The 26,618-nt window shown below is 42.7% G+C and overlaps 1 protein-coding gene and 1 long non-coding RNA gene across 14 annotated transcripts in view; one reads left to right on the forward strand and one right to left on the reverse strand.

Moving 5' to 3' along the window:
- The window catches only part of FRY (FRY microtubule binding protein), a 343,900-nt gene that overhangs the window by 190,445 nt on the left and 126,837 nt on the right, over positions 1-26,618 (forward strand). For all 10 annotated transcript variants that reach the window (XM_053312387.1, XM_053312377.1, XM_053312379.1 and 7 more), the window contains 8 exons: positions 9,707-9,846; positions 11,079-11,169; positions 13,898-13,977; positions 14,698-14,778; positions 15,782-15,950; positions 16,792-16,884; positions 16,977-17,075; positions 20,809-20,910. In XM_053312387.1, the coding sequence (XP_053168362.1) occupies positions 9,707-9,846; positions 11,079-11,169; positions 13,898-13,977; positions 14,698-14,778; positions 15,782-15,950; positions 16,792-16,884; positions 16,977-17,075; positions 20,809-20,910 (855 nt within the window). The remainder of the gene's footprint in view (positions 1-9,706; positions 9,847-11,078; positions 11,170-13,897; positions 13,978-14,697; positions 14,779-15,781; positions 15,951-16,791; positions 16,885-16,976; positions 17,076-20,808; positions 20,911-26,618) is intronic.
- LOC128352124 (uncharacterized) overlaps positions 13,746-26,618 on the reverse strand; it is a 30,284-nt gene continuing 17,411 nt past the window's right edge. Inside the window, exons 3-5 of one of the 4 annotated variants that reach the window (XR_008320217.1) lie at positions 25,323-25,503; positions 23,719-23,843; positions 13,746-13,910 (exon numbers count right to left, since the gene is read on the reverse strand). This is a non-coding gene — a long non-coding RNA (uncharacterized LOC128352124). Of the gene's footprint in view, positions 13,911-15,939; positions 16,232-23,718; positions 23,844-25,322; positions 25,504-26,618 lie in introns of those variants that run through there. The other 3 variants (XR_008320218.1, XR_008320219.1, XR_008320220.1) reach the window with 3 other exon arrangements.

The following is a 26,618-nucleotide window of genomic DNA, read 5'->3' on the forward strand; positions in this document are numbered from 1 at the left end:
GCTCTCTTAAAGGCCAACAACGAGCCTAAATTATGGATATCTGCTGAGAGTGCATTCCATAGGCCAGGAGCAGCTACCGAGTCGCCACCAGATGTACTGATGGTAACTGGAGACAGACCTCTCCAGATGACCTGAATGTGCAATAGGGATCATACCAAAAAAAAGCAGCTCTCTAAGGTAGCAATAGCAATAGCAATACCAATAGCACTTACATTTATATACCGCGTTATAGCCGGAGCTCTCTAAGTGGTTTACAATGATTTAGCATATTGCCCCCCAACATTCTGGGTACTCATTTTACTGACCTCGGAAGGATGGAAGGCTGAGTCAACCTTGAGCCCCTGGTCAGGATCAAACTTGTAACCTTCTGGTTACAGGGCGGCAGTTTTACCACTGCGCCACCAGGGGCTCTTCACCAGGTAGCCCAGAGTCCATTCAGGGCTTTAAAGGTAATAACCAGCACTTTGTATTTTGCCCAGAAACATATCGGCAGCCAGTGCAGCTGTTTTAAGACAGGCATAGTATGGTCTCTCCAGGTTACTGGCTGCTGCATTTTGAACTAACTGAAGTTTCCTAACTACATACAAAGGCTGCCCCACATAGAGCGTATTGCAGTAGTCAAGCCTGGAGGTTACCAGCTGATGCACCACTGTTTTGATATTCTCTTAAAGGAATGGAAGCAACTGTTGAATCAGCTGAAGTTGAGAGAAAGCTCTCCTGGCCATAGCCTCCACCTGAGATACCAGGGTGAGGCCTGGATCCAAGAACACTCCCAAGGTGCCCAAGAGCACTCCCAAGATGTCTAAGAGGAGACATGATAGAGATCTATAAAATCATGCATGGTGTGGAGAGAGTGGATAGGGATAATTTTCTCTCTCACACACACAACGCTAGAACCAAGCTAATCCCATTAAACCAATTTCCAGGAAATTTAGGACCAACAAAAGGAAGCATTTTTCCACACAATCATAATCTATCTATCTATATATTTAATTCTCTAAGATCCCCGCTAACTGGGCAAAGAGGCACCTTTTACCGTGGTGATCCTCTTTATTTAGCAGAGGGAGAGTAACTGGCCCTATCCACCCCCAGGACAGAACCTCCAGTGACTGTTGCTGGTGTCTAGCTTATGTTTCTTTTTAGAATGCGAGCCCTTTGGGGACAGGGATCCATCTTATCTATTTATTATTTTTCTGTGTAAACCGCCCTGAGCCATTTTTGGAAAGGCGGTATAGAAATTGAATTATTATTAATAATAATAATTATAATTATAATTATGGGACTTCCGACTCCAAACAGACAAACATCTGCCACACAATACACCAGATATAACTGTAGTCGAGAAGAAAGAAAAACAAGTCAAAATGATCGACATAGCAATACCAGGGGATAGCAGAATAGAAGAAAAAGAAATAGAAAAAATCACCAAATACAAAGATCTACAAATTGAAATTGAAAGGCTGTGGCAGAAAAAGACCCAAATAATCCCAGTGGTAATTGGCGCCCTGGGTGTAGTTCCAAAAGACCTTGAAGAGCACCTCAACACCATAGGGGCCACAGAAATCACCATCAGCCAATTACAAAAAGCAGCTTTACTGGGAACAGCCTATATTCTGCGACGATATCTATAACAACTGACAATAAAATTCTGGCATCCCAGGTCCTTGGGAAGGACTCGATGTCTGGATAAAACAAAGCAGTCAATAACACCTGTCTGATTGTGTAAACAAGCAATAATAATAAACAACGTACCCGTGGCTAATCCCATGCATGGCAGCTCTTGCAAGAGTTTGGAGAGCTGCCGGATAGCCATGGGGATGAGGAAGAAAACAGCTATGGCAGCCAGCGGAGGTGGCCTGCCGGTGGAGCCATGCCGGCGGATGAGGATGACAAAATGCTTCGTGCACATCTCTAGCGTCTATACTGAAGCAAACTGTGCTTCTTGTTCATATGTCCACCAGTTAGTTCACTCATACAGTTTGCATGCACCCTAGACAGCTGTTGACTCTACTGTCTTCCGTGGGATCACACTTTGTGTTGGAAGTCAGGACTGTAAGTAGGTGCAAGGAACCACTCTTCCTTCTCCTCTACTTTCTGCTCTGGATTTGAGAGTACGAAGGCAGAGAGGAGAGGAAGTAAAAGAGAGTGATGGACTAGAGCGTCTTCCCACCACTTTCCTCTCCTCTACTTTATCTTCTGCTCTGTCTCTCTCTTCCTTTTTCCATACTGGATTTGAAAATGAGCAGCTGAGCAGATTGCTGTCACATGCCATTGTCTAAGGGGGAGCTAGATGCTCTAGCCCGCCACCTTATTTACTTTTACAGCAGCTGTACAGGTAGGTGGGGTGGGCAGGGAATCTCGGGTGATGCTGCCAAGTTAAGCAAAAGGTGGTTGGGGGTGCAGGTGCCCCTCCACCTCCTCATAATTCACTATTTGAGGCAACTACCACAGCAGGGAAATGACTTGACTAGCAAGCCAGAAGTTGCTGGTTCGAATCCCTGCTTGTATGTTTCCCAGACTATGGGAAACATCTATATCGGGCAGCAGTGATATAGGAAGGCGCTGATGAAAGGCATCGTCTCATACTGTGCGGGAGATGGAAATGGTAAACCCCTCCTGTATTCTGCCAAAGACAACCACAGGGCTCTGTGGTTGCCAGGAGTCGACACTGACTCGACGGCAAACTTTAGCTTTACCTCACTTCACCTCATGATAAAACTAAGTCTAGTTCTATTGCTATCTAATATAGATTTGTTTTTGACATCCGCATCTCTATCACAACAACCCATTGCCTTCATCTGCGACTCAGTGTATCCAGCAAGCATCCATCTCACTTTCTCTCACTTCAGCTCCTCCTGTTACTATTGTGAAATGATGTTCTTCAACAGCTGTGTCCCCGGTTTCTGCTACTGTAGTTCCTATGCTGATAGCTAACTCTGTGGTGTCTTCTATGCCAGTTCTGGAGTCAACACTGGCCTTGTCCATGCTGACTCAACCATTTTTATTACTTCGCAAAATACCACAGTCTTCTCAACAAGCTGAACATTTCCCTACTGATTGCTGCCTAGGTTCAGAAGGTGATTATTCGTCTTCCTTTGATGAAATCCACTGTGCTTCTGAGCCCACTCCAGATTATATTATGCTTGACAATAACTCAGTTTCCTCAATTGAGGATCTATGATTATGTGGAGCAAACCCTTCCAGCTTAAGTTTTAACAAGTTTACTGCCATTTAAAAACCTTGACTAAATTATTTGACGGAAGTCCTGTTGAAATTAAGTAATCCTTTAGAGTAACTTAGTAGTACTATTGAGTAACATAGTCTGGATGTCAGCCCATTTTCCAGATTGCCTTCTCTGATAGATCTCTCTATACTTCCTGCACACTTGTCAAACTAATGACAAAATACTTGTGGGAGAGATCACCTGACACTATTCTGTGTAGAAAACATTTATATGTTTCAAAAAGAGTGTGTTTTCCTTTTCTAGCATTTCCTTCTGTTCTGTTGTTGGTGAAACATCTCAGGGAGGAAATAATTAATCTTTTCAGCCCTGAACTGATGATAGAAAATGGATTTCTATGGCCAGAAAATTCTGCTCTTCATCTGCTATGGCCTAATGTATCCATCTATCAGGCCTATATGATGCACTACCACTATTTTTATGGAACCAGCCTGCTTCAAAATAAATAAATAAATCAAAAAATGTTGACCAAACTCTTCCAGTCTGAGGCATTCTATTTGATAAAGCAATAGATCAATACTGCACACCATGCTGTTGGCTGTGATTCAGAAGTTACACCACTGCCGTTGCATTTCATAAGCATGCCTGGTTTTGTTCAACCACTCTTTTATCAGATAAGATATTTTGAAGTGAAGATCTTCCTTTTTATGGAGTTAGCTTCTTTAGTTCACAAATGGATGGTGTTAAAACAACTGTCAGAGACTTATGGCTGTATGGGAACAACTGCCTTGATGACTCACATAACACAATACAAACAGTGGCAAAGGTCTTAAGGTCAAAGAGAAGAGTCTCTTGATTTCTGTCTACTCAACACACATCAAAATAGCCTCATTCTTACTTCTGGTGTTAGAAATACCACAAATCAAAAGTCTGTGTCCTTCTGCATCCGGAGATTAAGGGATTTTGATGTTGCCTTTGACTGTCTTGGTCTTAATTCCTTTGAGCAAACTATCACTCTGTTTTATGATAACCTCTAACACTATTTGGATGCATGGCAAACCATTTCATTGGATTACTAGTTTCTCACTTGTGAACCTAGGATACATGATCAGAATTTCATACCCTTCTTCCTGCTCAGGCAATTGATTGTAAACCAAATGATACATTAACCTGGCAGCATTTTAATGTATAGATTTAATGTTAGCTCTAAGCCATTCCCCCAACTGAATAACAGTCTACTTTTATTTCAGCCCTTATAATCTGTTCTAATAGAAATGTCACTCACTCCAGCATAACAGGGTGGCATTCCTGAGAAATGATGTGCACCTTTCGGGGGGGGGGGGGAGGGATCGCAAAATTGCTTTATATTTGTAGGAGGATTTTTTCAGATACATAGATAACAGTTTGGTGCCTGAATTGAACTGACATTTATTAAATTCCCTCAACTCCACTTTTTTCCTCCTTTTAGGTTTCCATTTTCCGTTTTCTGGTTTGATTTATTTTTAGTTCACTTCCATTTACCTTAAAGGCACAATGGCATTTAGACATCTAACTATCATTAAAGCAATGTATGAACGCAGGTTTCAGTGTAAAATAGTGTCAAGTCCCAGAGGATAGCATATCCGGAGTTTAACCTAAAATGTATTTGGCAGCATGAAAGCCCTCATTCAATGAAAAAGTTAGCATGCTGGATAGGATTCAGGTTGAATAGACTAGGCAAGAACTTTTTTAGGAAGAACAGAAACTCTAATTTAATAATAATCAAGACTATAAATTTTTACTCTAATTTTGAACTTTCTTTTAAGATGCATAGTATATGTACAAGATAAAACTAGTTCAGAACTGAGTGGGGAATGTATCTGGTAAAGTTGATTTGGTATTTTCTCCTTGAGTTTTCCTAATCCCTCTTGTCCAAGGTGTATGCTTGGTCTCGCTATTGGTCCTTTACCCACCTTCTCCCAGGAGCCCATAGACTTGAGTAACCCCTTCCCAGTGGCCCTTCCTAATGCACCAAAGCTCTGGCCTTCCAGCTCAACACCCTGTTTCAGGATCACCATACTCACAATAAACCTAACACCCAAGGATTGTTTTGCCTAATGAGAACGATTGTAAACTATTCTTTTTGAATGACAATTTCTCTATAAAATCTAGGAAATGAGAAGATAATCTACTTGATTTGGAAACATCAGAATATAGCATTTCATTACTTTTTCATCACTGCTCTGAACACCCTTTGGGAAAGCAGTATATAAATCTAATAATAAAAAATAAGCAACTTTCCCTCCATACAGAGTATTCTTATCTTAAGAATGTCTCTCGTACCATCAGCCCCTGAACTTATAAATAATTGGTTAGCTCGTGGTGATCCCAAGCTTGGCAATCAGCCAAACAATAGGCTGTTTTCTTAAGATAACTAAGAAATGAAGACCAACCTGGAAGTGGGGGAACAACATTCATTGTCATAAAATATAGTGAGGGTTACTACTAGCTTAGATGGCTTTTAATCAGGTGATTAGATAAGTTCAAGTCCTACCTCCAGGTTCAGCGCCACTGAATACCAGTTGCTGGAGAGCAGCAGCAAGGGAGGTCTATTTCCTCCAAATTCTGCTTTTGATTTTCCTGGAGACATCTCGTTGGCCACTGTGGGAGGCAGGATGAACTAGATGGCTGTTTGGTCTGATTCGTAAGGTCTCATATGCTCATATGTTAGTTTTTAATAAAGACCCTTTAGTCTTATGAAGGTCAGAAAGAATCTCCGCAGCAAAAAGAGAACAGTATCTGTAGTATCAAAATGCTACAAATGTTAGAATGGGAGGGGAAAGAGCTTTGTATTCCTGTTAAAGTTCTAAAAGGTTTATGATTCTACCTTCCCATGGAGGTCCCAAAAGTGTGACTGCACAGCGTTCCAAAAATGGAATAATATTGTACTGTTCTGTTCTGGCTGCCCCCAAGGGGAGGCAAGGCTAGTTTGCAGGACTTCAGCAAGATGCAAGGGAGCAAGTTGACTCCGTACCAGACAGAGGTAGGCTTAGCCCTTAAGTACCTCTGAGCTCAGACTATCTCTCCTGGACTCTGCCTCCCTGTCTGGAGAGTGAAAGCCTTAAAGAGCCTCTTTATGGAGTTTAGCACTCCTCTTCTGCTCCTGCTGAGCTTGTTGCTGGCACCGGCATGCAAATATTGGTGGTATGTGTGTGCAATGGTGTGAGAGAGGCTGGCCATGCAGCAGGCTTGAGTTCTAAGGGAGTTCAAGCCCCAGCTACTACAAATATTTCTATACTGCTCTTCAGCAAAAGTTCCCAAAGCACTTTACGTAGATATAAATAAATAAATAAATAAATAAATAAAATGGCTCCCTGTCTCCAAAGGGCTCAATAGACATTTCCCATCATAGGAGGTGGGTCTGTAGGTGGACAGGTGCCAAACCCCACAAGGCTTTGAAGGTCAAAACCTGAACCTTAAATTGAACTCGGTAGTGAATAGGCAACCAGTTCAATGACTGCAGGAGAGGTGTTACCCTGTCATATTTTCTGGCACCCATAAGTAAACGAGCCGCTGCATTCTGGACCTGTTGTAGCTTTCCGATCGTCCTCAAAGGTAACCCTAGGTAGAGAGCGTTACCATAATCTAGGCGGGAGATAACAAGGGCATGGGTCACTGTCATTAATGCTTGCCAGTCAAGGTAAGGGCATAATTGACAAATTAGATGGAGCTGGGCAAAGACACTTCTGGCTGCAGCCTCCACCTGCTGTTCAAGCAGGAAGTGTGAGTCCAAAAGAACCCCCAAATCATGTACAAGCTCCTTCGGGGCAGCGCCACCCCATCTAAAACAAGGTTTACATCCAGCTGTTGCCCGGTACGAGGGCTGAGTAAAAGTAGTTCAGTCTTAGTGGGATTCAGTCTGAGCTTATTTTGATTCATCCAGACCTTAACAGCTTCAGGCATCAAGTAAGCACAGAAACAGCATCTCCAGAATGGTCTGAGATGGCAATATACAGCTGAGTATCATCAGCGTATTGATGCAATCTCACCCCAAACTGGGAAATGACCTAACCCAGCAGCTCCATATAGATGTTAAAGAGGATAGGGGCAAGAACTGAACCCTGGGGAACTTCATAAAGGAGTGGCCATGGGTCAGAGCATCTGTCCTCAATGCATACCGACTGGACACACCTGCTAAGGTAAGAACGGAACCACTGTAAGACAGTGCCCCCGATACCCAACCCACACAGGCGGTCAAGACGGATAGCATGATCGATAGTGTCAAAACCCGCTGAGAGATCTAAAAGGACCAAGAGAGGGACACTACCCTCATCAAGGTCCCGAAGAAGGTCATCTACCAGAGCGAGCAATGCTGTCTCTGTGCTATGCCGAGGCCTGAAATCCGACTGATAAGAATTAAAATAACCAGTTTCCTCCAAGACCCTCTCAAGCTGGGCACATACAACCCTCTCTAACACCTTCGCTACAAAAGGGAGGTTGGAGATCGGCCTATAGTTGTCAAGGACCTCACGGTCCAGGGAGGGTTTCTTCAAGTGAAGGCGAACTATCGCCTCTTTAAGGGCTGCTGGTATGAAACCCTCACTTAGTGAAGAGTTAAACAACTCCCATAGCCAAGAATTAACATTCCCACCAGCTGTTCTAACCAGCCAGGAGGGACAAGGGTCCAAGCAACATGTTGCTGCACCCATACCCGAGAGAATCGTGTCCATATCCTCGACCAACTCAGTGGTGTCCCATATAACATCTCAGGGTGGAATCTCCTCTATCTTATCAGATCCTACAGTGCTCACACATCCTAATAGGATCACATCCTAATATCTTACAGTGCTCACACATGTAGTCTCTCATCCAAATGCAAACCAGGGTGGACCCTGTTTAGCAAAGGGTAGTTCATGCTTGCCCCCACAAGACCATATGGGGAGCATCTATAAATGTATCTATAAAATGAGTGAGTATCTAGCTTTTATGTCAGAGGGCATATGCGAGTTGGAGGAGCTGAACCTTCTCTGCTCGCGTACCTTAGTTCCCCATGTTTTATCACTTGGGCAGTTTTCTACCAGCCCAGCTCACTTTTGTTGTTGGAACCAGTCTAGGGCAGCAGAGCTTGGGAAAATAAAGCAGCGGGGAGGAGTGTGCTCTCACCAGTGTGCCTCTTTTGATGTAAAAATCATACATCCCTTCTCCCATTTTATATGTGAATGGGGACAACAAGTGGGGGAGAGTTTGTCTCCCCTCATCAATTTTCATATTAAAATTAGACCCTTGATATGTGAGTGGGGCAAGCCCATGAATATACGAAGTGTGGTTGCCATTGTCATGTGTAGCTTGTCCTTTAGGCATGCAGATAGATTTATTAATGATATTGCAGTGTAATTCAATTTTAATTTTGACAGTTTAATAGCCTAAGTTTTAGTATTATATGTGGGGGAGGGAGACTACAGGCATGCTTTAGTTGATTTATTTCACAAATTGTGCCAAGATAACCATAGAGAAAGCATTTAGACTACATTTAATGCCCTAGGAACAGAAGGTTTAAACAGCTCTGTGCTTGTGTAGACCTGGTATCTTCAGGCTGTACACTATGTAGTTCATTTAAGATGGAAGAACATGATCATTTTGTGTAACAAGGACACATTTGTACGTCTGCACACTCCCCTTCAGCAGCAACACAGAGCTAGAATTCATCTCGCCACTAGCTTTGATTCCAATAAATGGAGGAGTTGAGTAACCAGCTTGCTGACTAGACTTTCCTCCCTTCCTGTACTCTGAGAGCCAGTCTTTGCAAATTCCACCCTTCCTTCCTGCCTTATAAGACCAACGACAGAGAGATTAAAAAAGCGAAAGACACGCTGTGTAAATATACCAGAGGACATACAGCATGTGTGTATTTAATTTGCATTACTTTTAGCATACACTTCAGTAATTTTAGAGTCTGTAGGTAGAGTTGCATGTGCTGGACTCCTGCTTGCAGCAAACCTAGCTTGAATGACATATGGCTGCTGTGGTGAAGAACAGTGCACACAGTCAAGAATGAGTAACTCCATTAAAATGTCTTGCAGAATAGCACCTGCACTAAATCTAGAGTGACAAAGTTAGGAAAGCATCTGCCACACTGATGAAAACAAATACCCACAAGTTGCCACTAAAGGGCTAAAAGGCTAAACTCCTTTCTCCCAGCACTGTAGTTCCAATCAATTTGGTAGGACCCTATGACTGCTTTGAAGAAGAAAAGGAAATGTCAGGCAATACAGTCACAAATCTCCTGGTCTTACCTACTTTGGCCCTGAAAAAACCCATGGCGGGAAGCAGAATGTAATGAACAAAGGAGCCATCATGTGGCCACTTTCATAGCAGCCATCATGTGACCACTGTCAGCCATTTGCCATCTTTGAGGGAGAGACCAGGCAAGAAGACAACTAGGTGTCAGAATTCAGAGCAAATCTATCCACTAAAAGTTATGGTAGATTTTTAGCAGAGAATATCTGGATATGCATTTTCATGTCTTGTACTTCTTTTTTTCTGCAGGTAATAAGCTCAATGAGCTCCCTTTCAGAATATTGTCTGCCTTCTATTCTGCGCACTTTGTTTGACTGGTATAAAAGGCAAAATGGCATAGAAGATGAATCTCATGAATACAGACCAAGAACTAGCACTAAATCCAAAAGGTACACTCCTAAGCAGATCTTAACAGGCACATCTTAAGTGTGTAAACATTTGCATTGCACTCTTTCCAGGGATCCAAATTCACTAGCCAGACGTTATTTGTGGTCGCCATCAATTCCCCATCTTCCCTCGGATCTTCTCTCCTAAGCAGAGGGCTTAGGAGAGAAGGTCTTCTGTCATTTGCACTATGGAGATGGTATGCAGTGGTAGAAGCCCTCTCCTACTGCTCAGAAAGGATTCCTACAGATTCTCAAAAATGGCAGTGGAAAATAGCCCACTGGTGAGGCTAGGTGAGGAGATCTATGTGGTGCTGGGTGTCCACCATGCTCACCAGGGGGCTGGGGGCATTCACCACTGGAGAGCTGGCAAGTAGGGGTGTGCACAAAACCACCTGGCCCAGTTTGGTTCGAGTTCAAACCAGATCCAAACTGGACCAGGCCAGTTTGGTTTTGCCCCCTTAGACCCCCCACCCCTGGTTTGGTTCAGTTCGGTGTGTGTGGTTCATTCGTTTTGTAAAAACGTGTGTGTGTGTGTGTGTGTGTGTGATATAAAAAGGCTCTACGTACTGCTGAACTGTGGGGGGGGCAGTATTTGGTCGGGTCGAGCCGAACCGGGGGTGGTTCGGCTTGACCCCAAACCTTTGAACCAAGCTGGTTTGATGTTGAACAGGTTCAGATTCAAGCCTGTTTGCACATCCCTACCGGCAAGTGGATTTGTAGATACCTAACTCCTTCCAGTAGCAAATACATAAAATGTGGATGGTATATTCATGTGTACATATACTTAGAAGAAACCCTGGCCCAATCTTTGCTTATGTTTTTCTGTATTTCTTTTGGTCATCCAGTGTGTTAAAAGTATTAAGCTTTCTGTTTTGTATTCAAGAATGAAAATAAATATAGTCAGATATATTTTTAAAGAGTGGAGAAAGAATCCGGCCACACACAGAGAGGTTATCTGAACTGGTGGCCCTGAGTAATTTTGAGGACGATCCAGCCAGTGCATGGTGTGGCCTCTTAAAGTAGGAAAAAAGAAAATGAAGGGAAAATAAATTTTAGCATCTGAAATAGATGAATATGTCAGATTTGGTTTTGTTCTAGTTTCCTCTGACTTTCAAATGCTGCTTCCTTTTTGTTAAAGTTCTATTTTGATTTTTCAGATCTGAAGATAAAACTATTTGTTTTAGCTGCTAAGGACATGATGAAATACCTTAAATTGTTCTTGTTTGATTTTGCAGTGATGAACAGCAACGAGACTATTTAATGGAAAGAAGAGATCTTGCTATTGATTTTATTTTTTCATTAGTATTAATAGAGGTTTTGAAACAGGTATGTCCATTTAAAATGTTTAATTAAATGTTACTCCCTGTTCCTAAGCACGCTGACTTGGGATTTATTTCCATTAGGCTTGCTTCTAAGCAAGCAGACTTAGAATTGCCTATTAAATGGTCTGAATAATGGCTTTCCATGTTGTCTCCCCGAAGTCAGTTTAATAGATGTTAAGGTCGTTCACATGACTGCTAGGGTTGGGGAGGGCTGGGGGAAAGCAGGATCCTACCTACCTTCTCCTACTTGACAACCAGTTCCTTCAGGCGCATGCCCTCCTACCTCACTTTTAGCCCGGGTTTAAAACCCAGGCTACCTGGTGGAGGAATACCAGGATTGGGAGCAATCCTAGTCGGAAAAGGCTGGTTGTGAGAATGACTCATTGTATACTATTAGGGAAAGTGGCTAGGGTTAGGGAATTTCAGCTTTTGTCCAAATCATGGTTTTGATTTGTACTTATACATACATCAGCTTACCAAATAAGCTGCCTGATGTTTGGTGTTCATTGCCACATTACTAAAAAGGCAAATCTGAAGAATATCCTGGATTCCAAATGCAAATGTTTGCTTTAATGCACTAGTCAGTTCAGCTACTAGTTTTCCCAATAGAAATGAAAGAAGACCAGGAGACAGGGCTGTTGGGAGGAGAGGAGAGACCCCCATCTTACTGGTCTGTTATTGTCACTTTTCTCCAGTCTTTCCTGAAGAGAGAGATGATATCTACAAGTGTGAGCAAGGCTCCTCCTCTTGCTGATGTGTTGTAGCCTTAGACAGTATATCAGCAAGAAAAGCTCCCCCTACCTCCCACTTCCTGGACCTTCCCAGTTTGTGTGCTTTCTGTCTCTTCTTCTTCCTGGGAAAGGCAAATGAAAGAGGAAGCACACCAGGAAGATTCTACATCTCATTTGCATGCTCAGTTCTCCATCTTTTCATCCCCATAAGGTATTTCAAGGAATGCAAAGTGGAGGGGATGAGCAGCTGGTGGGGCCAGGCATTTCCTTCAGGAGGCTAATATTTACCTTTTTAAATTCAAGAATAACTTGCTGCAATGCTGATATAAACTTGGCCTGCACTGTTGTTTTGTTGCAACAAAGCTTTCCCCCCTATAATCCAGGACCGTAGATGCTTGTTGGAGTGGGAAGAAGAGCTAAAAGTGTTGTACTTTCGAGGTTTACTGGACCATTGTGAAACAAGCATTCATAGGTAGCAATATTTGTTGTCTTTATGCCAAAAATTCAATTTTTCAGTGGCATGAAGAATTTATACAGAGGTAATTCTAGTGCTGTGGCTTATTTTATGGGTAAATTGAACATGACGCTCACTGGGTTAGATTGGCATTTGGTGTGCTCTAAGGACATATGCTTTATCTCTCCAGATAAGATGAGCTTCTGATCTATGTTAAAAATGCCTTGGGATGCTAGAAAGGAATGCTGCTAATGGTCCCTGAGTAGTCCTGGACTTCCATAGAGATAGTACCGAATGCTAAATCTTAGTAGCTTCCTGAGTTTTAAAATGGAGAAGGAGCTTAAGAAAGTACAGAGACTGACAAATGGTTTGACAATAGAGAGGTGTGTGTGTGAGAAATTATATAGAGGGAGCAGCGTGTGTGGGGGGAGGGGGGAGGATTTCTGAAGTATCTAACAGGGAGTGGACATGAACCTAGTTCTCCGAGAAATGCCCCATACATCTGTCTTAGTTATATGTGACCACTGTTCAGCCAGCTTAAGTGGCACAGTGGGTAAATGCTTGACTAACAAGCAGAAGGTTGCCGGTTCGAATCCCCACTTTTATGTTTCCCAGACTATCGGAAACACCTATATCAGGCAGCAGCGATATAGGAAGATGCTGAAAGCCTTCATCTCATACCGTGCAGGAGGAAGCAATGGTAAACCCCTCCTGTATTCTACCAAATACAGCCACAGGGCTCTGTGTGTGCCAGGAGTCAAAATCAACTTGACGGCACACTTTATCTTTACTTTTACCTTTACTGTTCTTTCATTCTTAACTTTCCCCTCTCTCAGATCAAGTACAAAGTCTCTTCTTTGCTTTTTGAAGGATAGTGCCTGGTAATTTAAAGAAGCACCTTTCTAGCCTTTCCAGTGTTTGAATAAATGGAACAAAATACTACTCTGATACCTCAATCCTTAACACAATTTCTAGAAAGTCTATAATATCAGAGAAACTTGCTTCTAAGTAAGCATGCTTAGAACCTGCTATCCGTGGTCCTGACAGCAAAAGGCTATGTGCTTACTTTCCCATTTTTAAACTGGATGCAGACTCACCTTTAGAAGAGAACTCTAAAAATGGGACAGGCCATATATGCAACAGAATGGAGACATGACGGAACTTTTCCTTCACACACTTTAGCATCCTTGGATTTTTGGAAAGGGAGAGAGAGCCAGTGGGTAACGAGAAAAAAAATCTGCACAAATGCAAGCTGTATTGTATCTGTATACTGTATAGTAGCAGCCATAAAGGCATGAATTGTGCTAGCTCTCTTTGTGTATCTTGTATTGTGAATTATACTGCTTTAGTAAATTCATTTGATGGGAAATAAAGACACTGATGTTCTTAAACATGTGACAATCTAATTGGGGTTTATTTTAAAGGGTTATGGGGTTACGCTGGCATTAGCTGCTTCCACTGACATGACCCTTTTAGTCTGCTTCGAGAGTCTTGCTGATGACGTTCTCACAACTCAGTTATGTTTTGATTTGGTTTGTTTTTTTCAGATTCAGCTTCATCCTGTAATAGATGGTTTGGTACATGATGTTATTAATTTGGCGTTCAAGCACTTTAAATACAAAGAAGGGTAAGGCTCTTTCTCATACAAAGTATCAACGTTTTAAGCCATGTTTTCATTAACTGTTACTTCAGATTAGCTCATAACTCACTAGGTTCTCTGCTTAATATGAGAGAAGCTAAAGTAAGGATTGAGCAGGAGCATGGATGTCCCTTTAAAGAGAAGTACATACCAAAGTTCCAAGAGAGAAAGAGAGAGAATATGTAGTTCTCTTTCCAAATATACTACAAACTTGAGTCAATTTTATACCAGTCTAATTAACATGGCTTCCTTTAAAGAATCCTAGGAGTTTAGTGAGAATGCTGAATGTAAGAAATGTATAGCCTCATTTACAAGATTACAGTTCCCAGATAGAGAAAACTCTCACTTAAATTGGTTTAAGGCTATATATTAGTCTGGTTGTCCACCCACTTAACAGCATGGGTTGTTATAAACTCATTATAAAGCTTTATTTTCTGAAGACCATGACAGGGGAGAACTCTGAGATATCATCACAAGTTTGGTGTAAAAAAAAGTCTTGTGGAATTAGATCTTTCTTGTAGAGATCAAGTGAGGAATGTACTCAGTACATGAAGAATTTGTGTGTGAAATTCTTGTGCCCCCTATAGGTGCCCCTATAGTGAGCACCTAATTATCTCTGGTCATATAAAGTCAACCCCACTTTACTGTTAATTTGTGCTTGTTCAACGTCCTGTTTTATTCTCAGACATTTAATTTATCTCTTGCTAGGTACCTTGGTCCTAACACTGGAAATATGCACATTGTTGCAGATCTGTATGCTGAAGTAATAGGCGTGTTAGCGCAAGCAAAGTAAGTACATTTAATGAGCAACGTAATGGGATAAAATGAGATCTTTTACTTATTCCGTTCAGAAAGCCTGGATATTCTGTATATTCCTTCCCTGAAGGAGAAATTAAAAGAATAACTCATTCCACTTATGGGCACTCTGTTTATCAAGCTGTGTCTTGGCATGGAGACCTATGAAATCACAGAAGGTAGAGAACAAACTTCCTTATCTGTTCAAGCGATTTAAAATAAATTTCACGTGGGCTTACGGGGAGCTTCATTTTTGCCATTTATGGAAAGCCTAAAGGAAGAGACTTTTCATAACCTGAATCATTTGGCAAAGATGAAGAAGATCCATGACAAAACCCAAAAGTGATTTTTAATGTCATATGACTATTTCATTTTGCTTGGTACATTGTTGAGCAGAAGTTTCTCTCCTCTGCAAACTGCCCTGCAAAACAATATTCTAATATTTGTTGATGAGGGGAATATTGAAAGGATTCATTCTTTCTGAAAAAAGTAGTTCCTATCTGTCTGTGATTTAGATAAGTCCATATTAATTTTGGATGTAAAAGATAAAATTACCTTTCATAGGTAACTTGCAGTCCTATCACAATCTTCTCAAGAAATGAGAAGTAGCAGTTTTATTATTATATCATAAATAAAGCATAGCTAATTTTTAATTATGTTTCCCATTTCTTTATTTGTTCTGTACTTCACATTGTGAATGGGTTGAGTTCTGGATCTGAGTTGGTTCAGATCCTGATAAACGCACAGATGACCCTCTAGCCATGCAGCTTGTCCAAGTATTGGTAGCTGCATTCACCAATTCAGTTGTCATATAGCATGGCAAAGCTATATAGCATGGCTATATAGATGATCCTCTAGCATCAGAGGTCCATGACTTTCAGTCTTATATATAGATATTGTAGGATTTATTTGCAAATTTTCTTTCCCCCCTGAACATCACTAGTCTTGTTATCAGACTGCTGCTTTGAAAGAAATGCCATTGTAACTTTTCTTAAAGATTTCCAGCTGTGAAGAAGAAATTCATGGCAGAGTTAAAAGAGCTGCGGCATAAAGAACAGAGCCCATATGTGGTTCAAAGCATTATCAGTCTAATAATGGGGATGAAATTCTTTCGTATTAAGATGTATCCGGTGGAGGATTTTGAAGCCTCTCTTCAGTTTATGCAGGTAATGTGGTTCCATATTGGGTTTGAGCTGCTCTTCCTTTCGATAGGGTGCAGTGTGAATGCTTTACAATCAGTGAGATTCCAGTAACGGATTTTGGTGGTATATGGATTATTAAATGGTCAGATTTTAAAGAAAAGTGAAGAATAGGAAGCGCTTGCCATTCAAGGTTGGTTGGGGGAAAGTCATTACTTTTCCTGGTTGCTGCTACCACAGGCTTGCTCCTTGATTGTTAGTATGTGTGGGTTTGGGAGGTGGGGCAGATTCTTCTTTTTAATCCAGACCTTAAAAAAAGAAGAAGAAGAAGAAGTGGGCTGATTAAGATGTTGTGGAACCACGGTTAAAGATTGGTTCCATATGACATCCCCGAACCTTAGGAGCACACACTGCAGCCTTCCCTTCTCATGTGAGTATCTACTCCTAATTTAGGCTATGATAAACAAAGATTGGTTGTGATGTCCGAACCAACCCATTTTTGTTTGTTCTAGCCTTACTTGAAGTGAACCATGATATGTAAGTCACTTTAAATTTTGGATATTGATTATGCTTTGTTTCAAGTAAGAAAGTTAGAATAAACTACAAACGGTTCAACTATCATGATTGATCTTGGTTTATTCTAACTTAAATTGGAAGTAGACGTCTGCGTGGACTGAGGAGGGGGAAGTATGTGCTCCTGAGTCTTGAGGACATCATGCGGAACCAGGCTCATGATTCCACATAACATTTGAACTGGCCCAATGAAGAACTCTAAAGCTAAGGGGGGGGGACACTTCATGCTTTAACAACAAAGCAGACATCTTTATCCTAGTCATATGCAGCTTCTTTCTGTTTCATTGGATTCCAGGAATGTGCACACTATTTCCTTGAAGTTAAAGACAAAGATATCAAGCATGCATTGGCGGGACTGTTTGTTGAAATTCTTGTCCCAGTTGCTGCTGTAAGTTAACTCTTGTTTACATGATATTTCAAGTTGGATTAGAAAAGCCAACTTGAGGCAGAACGTCATGCTGACTTGAAGTCTCTTTCTAGGCTGTTAAAAATGAAGTGAATGTCCCCTGTCTGAGGAACTTTGTTGAAAGTCTCTATGACACAACGCTGGAACTCTCTTCACGAAAGAAGCACTCACTGGTTAGTAATGCTGAAGCTAAAGTCCTTTGTCAGGAATATCTTTAGGCCAGTTTCTTTTAAATAATTCTCAGAAGGGGTTCCAAAATACCTGACTCAACACACGGTACACAGACTATTGTTCAGTGCTAGAGCACATGCTTTGCATGTAGCAAATCCCTGGTTCAATCCCTGGCATTTCCAGGTGGTGCTGCAACCCCCCACCCCAAACCCTGTTGCAAATCCTAGAGAGCCAATGCCAGTCAGAGTGGATAATATTGATTATTTATTGATTATTTATTGATTGATTTGATTTGTATACCGCCCTTCCAAAATGGCTCAGGGCGGTTTACAATTAAAACAAACCACTAAAACAGTAAAGAGCTAAAACAAATTAAAAACAATATAAGAACAATTAATAATTTAAAAACATTTTAAAACAACAATTAAAAGCTCCAAAACTGGGTTAGAATGTTAAAACAGATTAAAAAACCCTAGAAAGCCAGGCTAAACAAATACGTATTAAGGGCTCTACTGAAGGCTAATAGAGAATTCAAATTGCGGATTTCCACAGGGAGTGCATTCCACAGCCCCGGAGCAGCTATAGAGAAGGCCCGCCTCCGAGTTGCCACCAGACGAGCTGGTGATAACTGGAGACGAACCTCCTAAGATGACCTTAATGTGCGGTGGGGATCACGCAGAAGAAAGCGCTCTCTAAGGTAACTCAGGCCTAAGCCATTCAGGGCTTTAAAGGTAATAACCAGCACTTTGTAATTTGCCCGGAAACAGGAAGTGCAATTGTTTCAAAATAGGCGTAATATGGTCTCTCCGGGTTACCCCAGAGACCAATCTGGCTGCCGCATTCTGAACTAATTGAAGTTTCCGAACTACGTACAAAGGCAGCCCCACATAGAGCGCATTGCAATAATATAAACCTATATGGACCAGTGGTCTGACTCAGTACAAGGCAGCTTCAAATGTTCACAGTAATTGCTCACTTTGAAAGTGGGAACTCATATCTTTTAACCCTCAGTTTGTTTTAACTCATTTGTGATCTGGATGTATATCTTTCTAATGAATCTAGACATATTGTTGGTCTCTGACTTTTAAAAAATGTTTATAATTTCTCTTCCATCATCTGTTACTCTTCATTCTTGCAATTATTATGGAGAAGAGAAGGAATTACTTACAAATACTGATTAATAGGGCACTTTTCAAGATCAAGCAGCATTTTCCATGTACAAAGCAATAGGACAGTCTCCTCAAAATAGCATTACCCTCTGCCTTCTGTGTCTGCTAAATAGAATTCTATTTCTTCTTGGGAAATTAATAGTGGCATAAAAATGTATTTTTGGGAAGCAGTAGTAGAGCTGGATTAAATGAAGATATGAGTCAGACTGACACAGGATGCCTCAAGCATTTTGCCTTTCCAGCTGTGTCAGAGAAATTCCACATTGTAGACTCTGCTAATCCATTCTGAAATCTTGGACCTTTACAAAAAGTTGTCTTCCTTACTTTAAGTACAAAGAGAGGAAAGGAAGGTCTTCAGCATTTATAGATAGCCCTGTGGATATTAGGCAGCAATGCTACTTCTTTCCTATATGTTAAGTGTAGTTTAACTATGTGATATATACATCAGGTTATATTTTCATTCAGCTAAGTAGTGTCAAAAAATACATTGAGGCCTACAAATATTAGGAATTAGTGGTCCATGTTCATAACCTTCACACTATGCAATACTTCATAAGCAAATTATAATACTGGGCATGATCCAACCAAATTTAGGTACTTGTAAGTCCTGTTAGTATCAATGGGAAAGATTCAATCACATGCCTGATTCTCCCATTGAAAGCAATAGTACTTAAAAGGGGTCTAACTTCAGCTAGATTATGCCCATTTGATTATAAGACCACCAGCTACAGCATGTATTACTTTGATGGAAAGGGGAGTGCACCCCCCTTAGATTGCAATGCTACATGTGATTAGTGAGATTTCAAATTGAAGTGACAAGGATGGGTATAAAACAGTTAAAATACATCATGGATTTGCCTACTTTGAAGAATATATTCTGCTTTCAAGATTTGGGTTTTGAAAGCATTGGAATTTGGGGGATTGGCGAAGGATACAGGGAAAGAATATAGACAATAGGTAAGCAGAACACAAAATAGTAGCCATGATGAAAGTACAAGAATTTAGATACTTTTTTTATATATAAAGGTAAGCTTACGGCTCTTCTTGCTTCCTGTTGTCTGTCTGTCTCTTTATTTGCTTTTAAAAATCTGTATATTTAATTCACTAAGACATACCCGTGGCTAATCCCATGTGTGGCAGCTCTCGCGAGAGTTTGGAGAGCTACCGGATAGCCACAGGACAGGTGGGAGGGAAGAAAATGGTGGCTGCAGTGGTGGTGGCCGGCCAAAGAAAACAGCTGGCTGGCAGGTGGGTGGCTGCGGCCGGACAGTAGACAAGCGGCCAAGTGGCTGCTAGCGGCAGCTGGCTGGCCGGTGGGCAGCCAGAAAACAGCGATGGTGGCAGGGCAGTGCAAAAGAAGAATATGGGTGTGGTGGGCAGGCAAGAAAGCGGAGGCAGGTGGGGTTGGAGGAGAAAGCGGCCACGGCGAGCTAGGGGTGCAGATGCTTTGTGCTGGATCAGCTAGTTATATATAAACTGCTTTGAGAGGCCTTGACCTGAAAAGTAGTATGCCAAAAAACAGAATATACATGTCTCTGGCTGTGGTTGATGATAGTTCTTCAAGCTGTTGCAAGCCTGATGTAAGTAGCCTCCGGGAAATGGCTACCCGGAAGAACCTGGCAACAGACGACAGTTGGAAGGTGGGGTTTCTTCACCATGGGGTTGCAGATGTAAGAGGGGTCCTGGCTGCCATATCTTCTCTGCAGCAGCAGAGGTTGGGAGGGACAAAATGGTAACAATCCTCACCCCAGCCAGCTATTTTAGTTGCTACTGTGCAATGTAAATGTGACCCAGGAAAACTCTGGTGCTGCAATCATCAAGATTTCCCCTAGCAGCCATTTTATCCTTATAGAGCCATTAATACATCACCTGATAGATTTACTTAGAATTAACTGAACAGTATTTAAATGCATCATTCAGTTTCTTACTGGGAGCAGTTGTTCTGGTAACATTATATAACTACTAAAATAGTGCTTGTTCCTGGTTAATGGAAGAAGAGTGCACTTCTGAAATGGCACAGAGTGTGGAAACACGAAATCTGTTCGGATGTGCACTGTGCACTGTTAATCCAGATCTGCCCATAGCACCAAGATCCCCACATATCCATGGATTTGGAGCAGAGCAAGGACTTGCAGAAATTTACAAGTGAGAGTGATGTGCCTAAATACACGAGTGAATTGTTGAAATTCAGCAAGTCAGATGTATACAATTATTCACTTTTTACTGTAATTCCCATCTGAATGTTATATGAACCATTTCTTTGCTACTGCAAAATGTTAACCCACATGTTGGATGTTCTGGATAATACTAGACAGTCATCTTTGATTTGTTCTAATAAAACAGTAACTCTACATTTATACAAGTAATCATAAAAATTCATAACAGCTTCAGAGAAGCATTCCTTTTAAACTATGATATTGAACAATGTGTTTATGTTGGCTGCTGCATATATTGTAGCACAGAAGAGAGATGGGCCTCTAATATTTACCATGGATCTGGTGCTAAATGAGCTACTTCTTTTTGTTGTCATTCAAATAATTCTGTGTTGTCTTTTTCTCCTATTTAGGCTTTGTATCCTCTGGTAACATGCCTGCTTTGTGTCAGTCAGAAACAGTTCTTTTTAAACAGATGGCATATTTTCCTCAACAACTGCCTGTCCAATCTCAAAGTTAGTATCTCTCCTTTTTATTTTATAATCTTTGTTAGCTCTTGGTATGTGTCCCATTAATCTACCTCATATTGCATTGATGTTGTTGAAAGGTGTTATTTACCACTACCTATTAGCATTGCAAGTAACTGAGAAAAACGGAGAGGATAAGAATTTAATGGGAAACAGAGCAGACCAGACAGTTCTCTCCCTCTTCACAGGTATTGGGTTGCATTTTAGTTGTGGGGCAAGAATTCAAACTCACAGGACTGGGATGGCAGATATAGTCCTGAACATTCTTACGTTCTTTATGGAACATCTTAAGTTCCATAGCAATCTAGTGGTGTACCAAGTAATTCTGTTTAGAATCTGATTATAAAAGAAAAAGACAAACATCCTGTTTCTTAAATTACTTAAATATGTTGTACAGAACAGTTTTGCCTTTGCCAAGGGGTTAGATAAGGGAGGAATGCTTATGTTTTTTGTTTGTTTTTGTTCTACCCTTCCAACTATTCTATTGTGCCATGAATATTTATGTATTTGGATGGCTAGGTTTCCCATACTTGCTGATTGAAGCATGCCTTTTAATGTCAAATGAATATATGATTGGTAAGGAAAATAACTGAAGGGCGAATCTGCTGTCAATTTTGTATTCAGTTATTAATAATACAATATATTATTAATATAATACCATTAATTAGTTATTAATAATACCATTTTTTTTTTTTACAAAAGAGTCACAAAATATCTGTTGAGCAAAATAGTGGCCAAAAATGAACTTGGAGGTCATTTCTGGCCATCCAGGAACCGCAGATAGGTGGATAATTTCTATTTTTTCAACCACATACAAAGTCGGTTCTATATTGTCCGACTGAGGATACACAAAGCTGGGGTACCTGGACTACAGAAAACGATGGCCACGTGTATACCTGAGTGCCAAACTAGATAAGAAACAAATCACATGACCTTGAATTTTGTTTTTAATGTAAATTGCAGCTGTGTGGGCAGGAGCAACCTACATAAGGGCTGTGACATGAGAGGAGGATTATTTTCATCCTTTCTTGCCACTGCAGTTTAGGGTTGTGCACGGAACCAGTTTGGAGGCCCTATATGGGCCTCCCTAACCGTTTCGATTGGTAGGCAGTTCTGCCAGTCCATCGGGGCGGCAGCGTACCATGTGCATAGGCACATCGTTACTTGGATCACTTCCGGGAGATGTGGTGACGGGTTGGCAGGGAGATACGCTGCTGTCCTGAGGGGCTTTAAGAAAAAGGAGCGCCAGCAGCCAAATGCAGCGGGAAGGATGTGCACCCTCCCCCGCCCTTAAAGATGCACCTCCACCCACTGCCGTCGAACCACCCCTGCCTGGTTCCATGCACATCCCTACTGTAGTTCCAGTCTGAATAGGGGGCCCTGTGACTGCTATTTCCATTAAAACACATACACACACAAACACACAGGCAATGTCAATTGTCATGCCTAGTTTGACCATAAGATAGGGGTGTGCATGAACTAAGGAACTCTGTAAGGATCCATGATCCCTCACAACTGGGTCTTCTTGGCCTGCACAGAAGGCCCACGGAAGAATCTATAGCTACATATAGGCGCTCTCTGGCCCTTTAAGGCGTAGTATCAGAGCCTACAAAGGCAGCTATACAGCGCCTCCCTCTTCAATTCCTTCTCATCCGGCACTTGTGCTGCCTTGTGAAGGATCTGCTCCTGTTCCCTCATTCTTGTAAGAAAGTGAATATTGTTATTTGGACTGTTTTCTTGGTTTTGACTTGAACTGTTTTTCTGACAATTCTTTATCTAACTCTCTGTGCTTTGACCTGGACTGTGTTTTTGACTATTCTTCTTTCTCTCGGATTTACTGCTCAATTTGGATTGTTTGATCTCGAACCGTTTTTGACTGCTCTCTGGACTTGACAATTTATCTCTGATTAGGCTGACCTCGGATAGTTTTTTGGATTTGGCTCTGTCTACTCCTAAAAATTTTAAAAGGTGTGCGACCTGCAGGGGAGCTGTGCCCTCCTCTGATGGCCATGCTGACTGCCTCATATGTTTGGGGGATAGTCATAATACCAGTACCAGCAAGGTCTGTTTAAGCAGGGAATTACAACTGAAGGTCTCTTCGCAATAAAATATTCTCCATCCAGGGACCCCAAGGCTGAGCCCACTGTCACCGCCGAAATAGGTGCTGTCTAGCCTTTCAGCACCATTGACATCCACTGCAGCACCGACTCTGTTGACATCTGTTGTGTCTTCAAGTGTGGGTTTTAAGAAGCCCTTGGAGAGAGGCCGTGAGCACTCTTGGAAACATAAGCATGACTGACACCGCTCATCTACAGGAGAGCCGCACAAGAAGCATGAGAAGCACACTTTGTCCTTGACACTAAGTTCAGCACTATCCCCTTTGCAAAGTTGCACTCGACCCTGAGTTCGACGCCTAAGTCATTGACATTGTCTACCATTAAGACCTTGTCGCCTTCTACAGCACAGCTGACCACCTCGTTTTCACCTCGGCCTTTGTCTTCTTCCATACCTCTGACGTCGGGAGCTTCAGTTCATCGAGGGACTTCAGCACGCCAGGACGCTTCTCCACATAGACGTGCACAGCTCTGACTCCACCAGCATCGACCCCTACTCTTTTGGCTCCAAGGTCTTCGACACCTGTGCCTGCTCTTTTGGAGTTGACCTCAGCTCCTTCAGGCCTGAGGCACTCACTCTCACCAGTGTCTATGGCTTCAGGCCCTACATCGACGGCGCCCACAGTGACAGCAACGCCACAGGCACAGACCTCTCTCAAGTCGACTGCTCTTCACCTCTCACCTGTGCGTTTGGCGTTGCCTTCGCCCATCATCATCTCCCATGGGTTGATGCCTGTCCGGTCTCCTCTCCGCCTTTCGCTGTTGCAGCCTGCTACACCTTCTTTGGATCCTCCAGCACTGGCAAATCTGCTTCGACAGAAATCGGAGCACCTATTCAGCTCTGCAAATTCAGTGCCCCCAGGCTCTACTTTCAAGGGTTTCACTTTGTCCCAAGGTCTTCACACTGATGAAACTGGCTCGCCTCTGTCTATTCCCAAAACTCCTACGGGTGGCCCTTCTACCTCTACACCGGTTTGCCCATCAGCTGTACCCTGGAAGTAACGCTTCCATTTTTCTGCCTCCCTTGTCCCAAGGGACCCCCTGGACCCCAGAGGCCTTTGACCCACCACATTTGAGGGCAAGGGAACATTTCCATTTACAACTCCCCGACATTGCCATATGACTTCCAAGAATATAGAATATGGAAATGGATGCGTCTCCACAAGACTCTTCCAGCACTTTTTACTCTGGATCCGGCTGATCTTTTTAAATGCCCTGCCAAACCGGCTGCCCTTTCAAGGCCTGCTACACCTATGCTTAGGGCTCCACTGTTTGTGCCTGTGCTGCCAGTATCACTTGCTCCTGAGCTGCCATCTGTGCCTGCACCAGGTCCAGCAGCTCCTACGATACCTTCTGTGCCTACTCAGCCTGTTCCTCCTGCAGGACCCCATCCCAGGATTCTGTTACCTGAGGATCCTGATGGGGGGTCTTCTTCTTCGACAAAAATCGAAGCCTCAGGACCAATCCAAGCAGTCCTTTTAACAATGAGGACCTGGAAGTAGCTATCCCCCTTCCCTCAGCCTCTATCTATCTCGCCCCCTTCCTTCCTTCCTGGCATCAAGTGACACCAGACGCTGAGTGTTTTGCATAGTGACCAGTGGCTGTGCTGTTGAATTTGACTTTTTACCCACCCGTGAGGGCATAAAATACACCCACTCAACTCCTATCCTTGAAGAAGAGGTTTCTTCACTGCTCCAAAAGGACACCATAGAACCAGTTCCATCTTCTTCCATGCATTCCAGCTATTACTCCAGATACTTCAAGGTTCCTAAGCATGATGGTGGATCCGTCCCATCCTGGACTTAAGGGAGTTGAACAAGTTTGTCAAAACTTCCAAGTTTTGCATGATCTCCCTGCAGTCCATTCTTCCATTGTTGTGGGAAGAGGAGTAGTTTGTGTCCCTAGACGTAAACGACGCCTACTTCCACATCTCCATAAAGCCTCGGCATCACCCGTTCCTATGTTTCTGCCTGGGCACAAGGGCGTACCAGTACAAGGTGCTCCTGTTTGACCTTTGTACCACCCTTAAGAGTTTTCACTAAGTATATGGCAGCCATCATTGCCTATCTGCGTGTACAGGGTGTCTCTGTGTTCGCCTATTTAGATGACTGGCTTATCACGGCGAGAGAGAAGTCTACCCTGTTGTTCAGCCTGCAACTTACTCTCTCTCTCTCCTGGCAGATCTGGGGCTCAGTGTCAACCTGAAGAAATCTGTCCTGACCCTCCAGCATGTTATTCAGTACATTGGTGCGATCCTGGATGCTGACCAGAAGCATGCATACTTACCTGTAGAATGCACCCAGGCCATTTCCTCCATGGTGATCACTTTCCAGTCTTCCCCAAACAACAGGCTTGGTCCATCCAACGTCTGCTGGGCCTCATGGCTTTGTGCACCACGACTGTGGCGAATGCACACTTGAGGATGCGGAGACTACAATTCTGGCTGCTGCCTGTCTTTCAGCCAAACCTAGAAAGTCAAAACAAGTGGTTAGTCATGCCGGAGAATGTCTTGTGAGAACTGCTCTGGTGGTCCCTGCCTGATTCTCTTTCGCAAGGGGTTCCCTTTCAGGAACTGATCCTTATGATATCAGTCACTACCAATGCCTCCATGCAGGGTTGGGGTGCTCACTGTGGTTCCCTCCAGGCTTGGGGCCTTTGGAACTCCCAGCAGCAGGAGCTCCATATTAACTTCTTGGAAATCCTAGCAATTTCCCTTGCTTTCAAGGAAAGTAAGAAAAACTGGCCAGTTTTCCTTGTTATCCAGGATAACAAAACGTGTTATCCAGGGCCAAGTGGTTCAGATCCATATCGATAATACTACAGCTGTCGCCTACTTGAGCCATCAGTGGGGCACTGTATCCAAGTCCCTGAACAACCTTGCATTGCAGTTGTGGGAGTGGTGCCTGAGATTTGATATCCTGCCCATATTTGATATCCTGCCCTATACATATTAAGGGTGAAGATAACATTTTGACTGACTCCCTTATCCGGGATCTCTCCTCTACCCTTCATGAGTGGGAACTGAATGACTCTGTTCTGTCAGATGTGTTTGACTCCTGGGGTGTCCCTGAGGTTGACTTATTTGCCACCACGCAAAATGTGAAGTGTCCTCTGTTCTAGGGTGGGCATTGGCCTGAACTCACTAGGGGATGCCTTCCAGCTGCAGTGGAAGGACAAGCTGTATTACCTCTTCCCCCCCTTCCCGCTCGTGTCCAGAATGGTGGGGAAGATACTGCAAGAGTGCATGCAGTGCATCCTGGTCTGTCCCTGGTGGCCCAGGCAACCCTGATTCCCAGCTCTCCTTCAGCTGTGCAAGAACTCTTGCACCTCAACGGGACCTCCTCAGGAGAGACGGGGATCTGGTCCTACACCATGCCCTTTGGACCCTCTCACTAACAGCGTGGAGGCTGAACTTTAAAATGGGATCCAATTAAATGAGAGAAAGGCCTCTGCGGGACAGGACTATATGTGCAAATGGAAGTGTTTCACATCCTATGTGTCTGCTGAGGGCTTTGGCCCGCTCCAGGCTTCAATCCACCAAATACTGCTCTACCTCGCCTCTTTCAAGGGTTTTGTCTCTCT

This window comes from Hemicordylus capensis, chromosome 3 (genome assembly GCF_027244095.1).
Source record: "Hemicordylus capensis ecotype Gifberg chromosome 3, rHemCap1.1.pri, whole genome shotgun sequence".
Classification (NCBI taxonomy): Eukaryota; Metazoa; Chordata; class Lepidosauria; order Squamata; family Cordylidae; genus Hemicordylus; species Hemicordylus capensis.